General features: G+C 48.7%; 2 protein-coding genes across 2 annotated transcripts; both read right to left on the reverse strand.

The window, feature by feature from the left end:
• Positions 1 to 728: 728 nt before the first annotated feature.
• Pmar_PMAR008857 (hypothetical protein) lies at positions 729 to 995 on the reverse strand (the record flags this gene model as incomplete). Its single annotated transcript, XM_002779118.1, has 2 exons — positions 729 to 825; positions 873 to 995. Coding segments are annotated over 2 exons (220 nt in total), but the record flags the coding sequence as incomplete, so codon positions are not given.
• A 166-nt stretch (positions 996 to 1,161) lies between these two features.
• On the reverse strand, positions 1,162 to 1,583 carry Pmar_PMAR008858 (hypothetical protein; the record flags this gene model as incomplete). Its single annotated transcript, XM_002779119.1, has 3 exons — positions 1,162 to 1,325; positions 1,383 to 1,452; positions 1,503 to 1,583. 3 exons carry the CDS (start codon positions 1,581 to 1,583, stop codon positions 1,162 to 1,164), a joined length of 315 nt encoding a protein of 104 aa, XP_002779165.1.
• Positions 1,584 to 1,771: the final 188 nt, after the last annotated feature.

Genomic DNA, 1,771 nt, shown 5'->3' on the forward strand with positions numbered 1-1,771 from the left:
ATGGTGTCACCGGAGGATGTCTGTCATTACTGCCTACCGTCGGGGTGGACTCTTTCTTTACTTGACTGCGAGTCACCGGCCTCTCTGTATTCGCATCCCGGACGGAGGAGAAGATCTGCACTTGCGTAATAAGGGAAAATCACATTGTTCGAATAGACCATATCAGTATGGGAAAGTATGCACATGGTCACAACGTGTGTTGGTGATAATACGAGAATTCTGAGGGAAATTTTCCTGTACACTTCTACCCTAAGTAGTGCGTAAATTTTCATAACTAAAAAGTAAAATTCCCGAGCTCAACTGCGATAAACGGAAATATATCCTCACATTGTCAAAGCGACGATCGAAAGCCATTCCAAGAAAGCTGAAAACCCGATTACCTTATCCTTAGAATCGATACTCTGTGCGACGGTCTCATCCACTTCTAACGAGAATAGTTCATCCAATATTGCACCTGAGGGCAGCCACTCCGACCGTAGTCCATAAAACTGTAGGAAGCGAGAGACTTCGAGTAACTCCGTGGTGAGATTTTTTGAGTGATGAATCGCCACCACTGAATTCAGACGAACCAATCAGTGAACAAGGCGACCGAGGGAGCTTCTCTCTCATACATATCTCTCAAAATGATGATAAGGCATATACATTGGGACAACTAATACGATTTTCTTCTTGATTCGAAGCAACTCTGTTACTGACAAATCCAACTCAGCAATCGAATACTTCCTTACGGCTTGGGTTGACATCATATTCCATCCAATGATTACGAACAGCCCGAATGATGTCCTCCTCCTGCATGTCGGAAGACTCTAATAGGCCGAAATAGGTCTGAGGCGCAAATGGGTAAACGTCGCAACACAGGAGCTGAGTATTACAGCGTATCCGATTATTCCCAGAAAGTCCGATTCACAAATCATGTTCCTTATGAAGTCACAACCGTCCAAGGCGAACGTAGGCGCGTCTCCTCGGATGCTCTCGCTGGGTGCGCTTGTTGTCATTGATGGCGAGACAAGATCGAACCTTTCAAAATGCTCCTTCCACGAATCGAACCGACGACCTATGTCACACGAGCGCGCCCGCCAACGATCTGAACACAACTCTCGCTTCCTTTCAGACCCAACGATTTTGATGATACAAATACAATAATTGAAATAATGCCACGACTTAATCCTTGAGCGCATCAATAGACTTCTGACTCTCTCCTCCGCCCCTCTGTTGTCGCTCCGCCTCCATTTCCATGACCACTACTGCAGCCACTGCCTCAGCAGCACGTTCCTCGTCAGTGTACTGAACGTGGCTTGGACCGGGCGGCGAGGGGAAGAATCGTGCTGATGATGACGACGACGACACATTGGTGTTGTCAACATGTGGGATAACCAGCGAACCCTCGTTGATGCCTATCGCTTGCTGCTGCTGCTGCTGCCCTTGTTGCTGTTGGTGTACCCTAGACTCAACCTGACCAAGCATCATATATCACCCTTAGTCATTGATGTTGATCGACTCACCGTGCCTTCTGGTGGTGCCTCCGAAGCGGTGGGAGTCCCCGAAGTATCAACGTTTCCCTCGTCCATCCCGCCATGGGGCATCCTGGTTGCATTCACCTCCATAACTGGTTGATGGGTCCCCGCCAGAGCATCGGCGATGACCAAGTCTTGATGCCGAACACAATACCCCTCATGGAAAGCAGCCCTCATGCATCCCCTCTCTCGGCACATATCATGGCGACGACACCTGCCGATACCAAAATGACCAAAACATCCACTGCGAGGATTTC

The sequence above is a fragment of the Perkinsus marinus genome (assembly GCF_000006405.1).
Source record: "Perkinsus marinus ATCC 50983 genomic scaffold scf_1104296947802, whole genome shotgun sequence".
Lineage (NCBI taxonomy): Eukaryota > Perkinsozoa > Perkinsida > Perkinsidae > Perkinsus > Perkinsus marinus.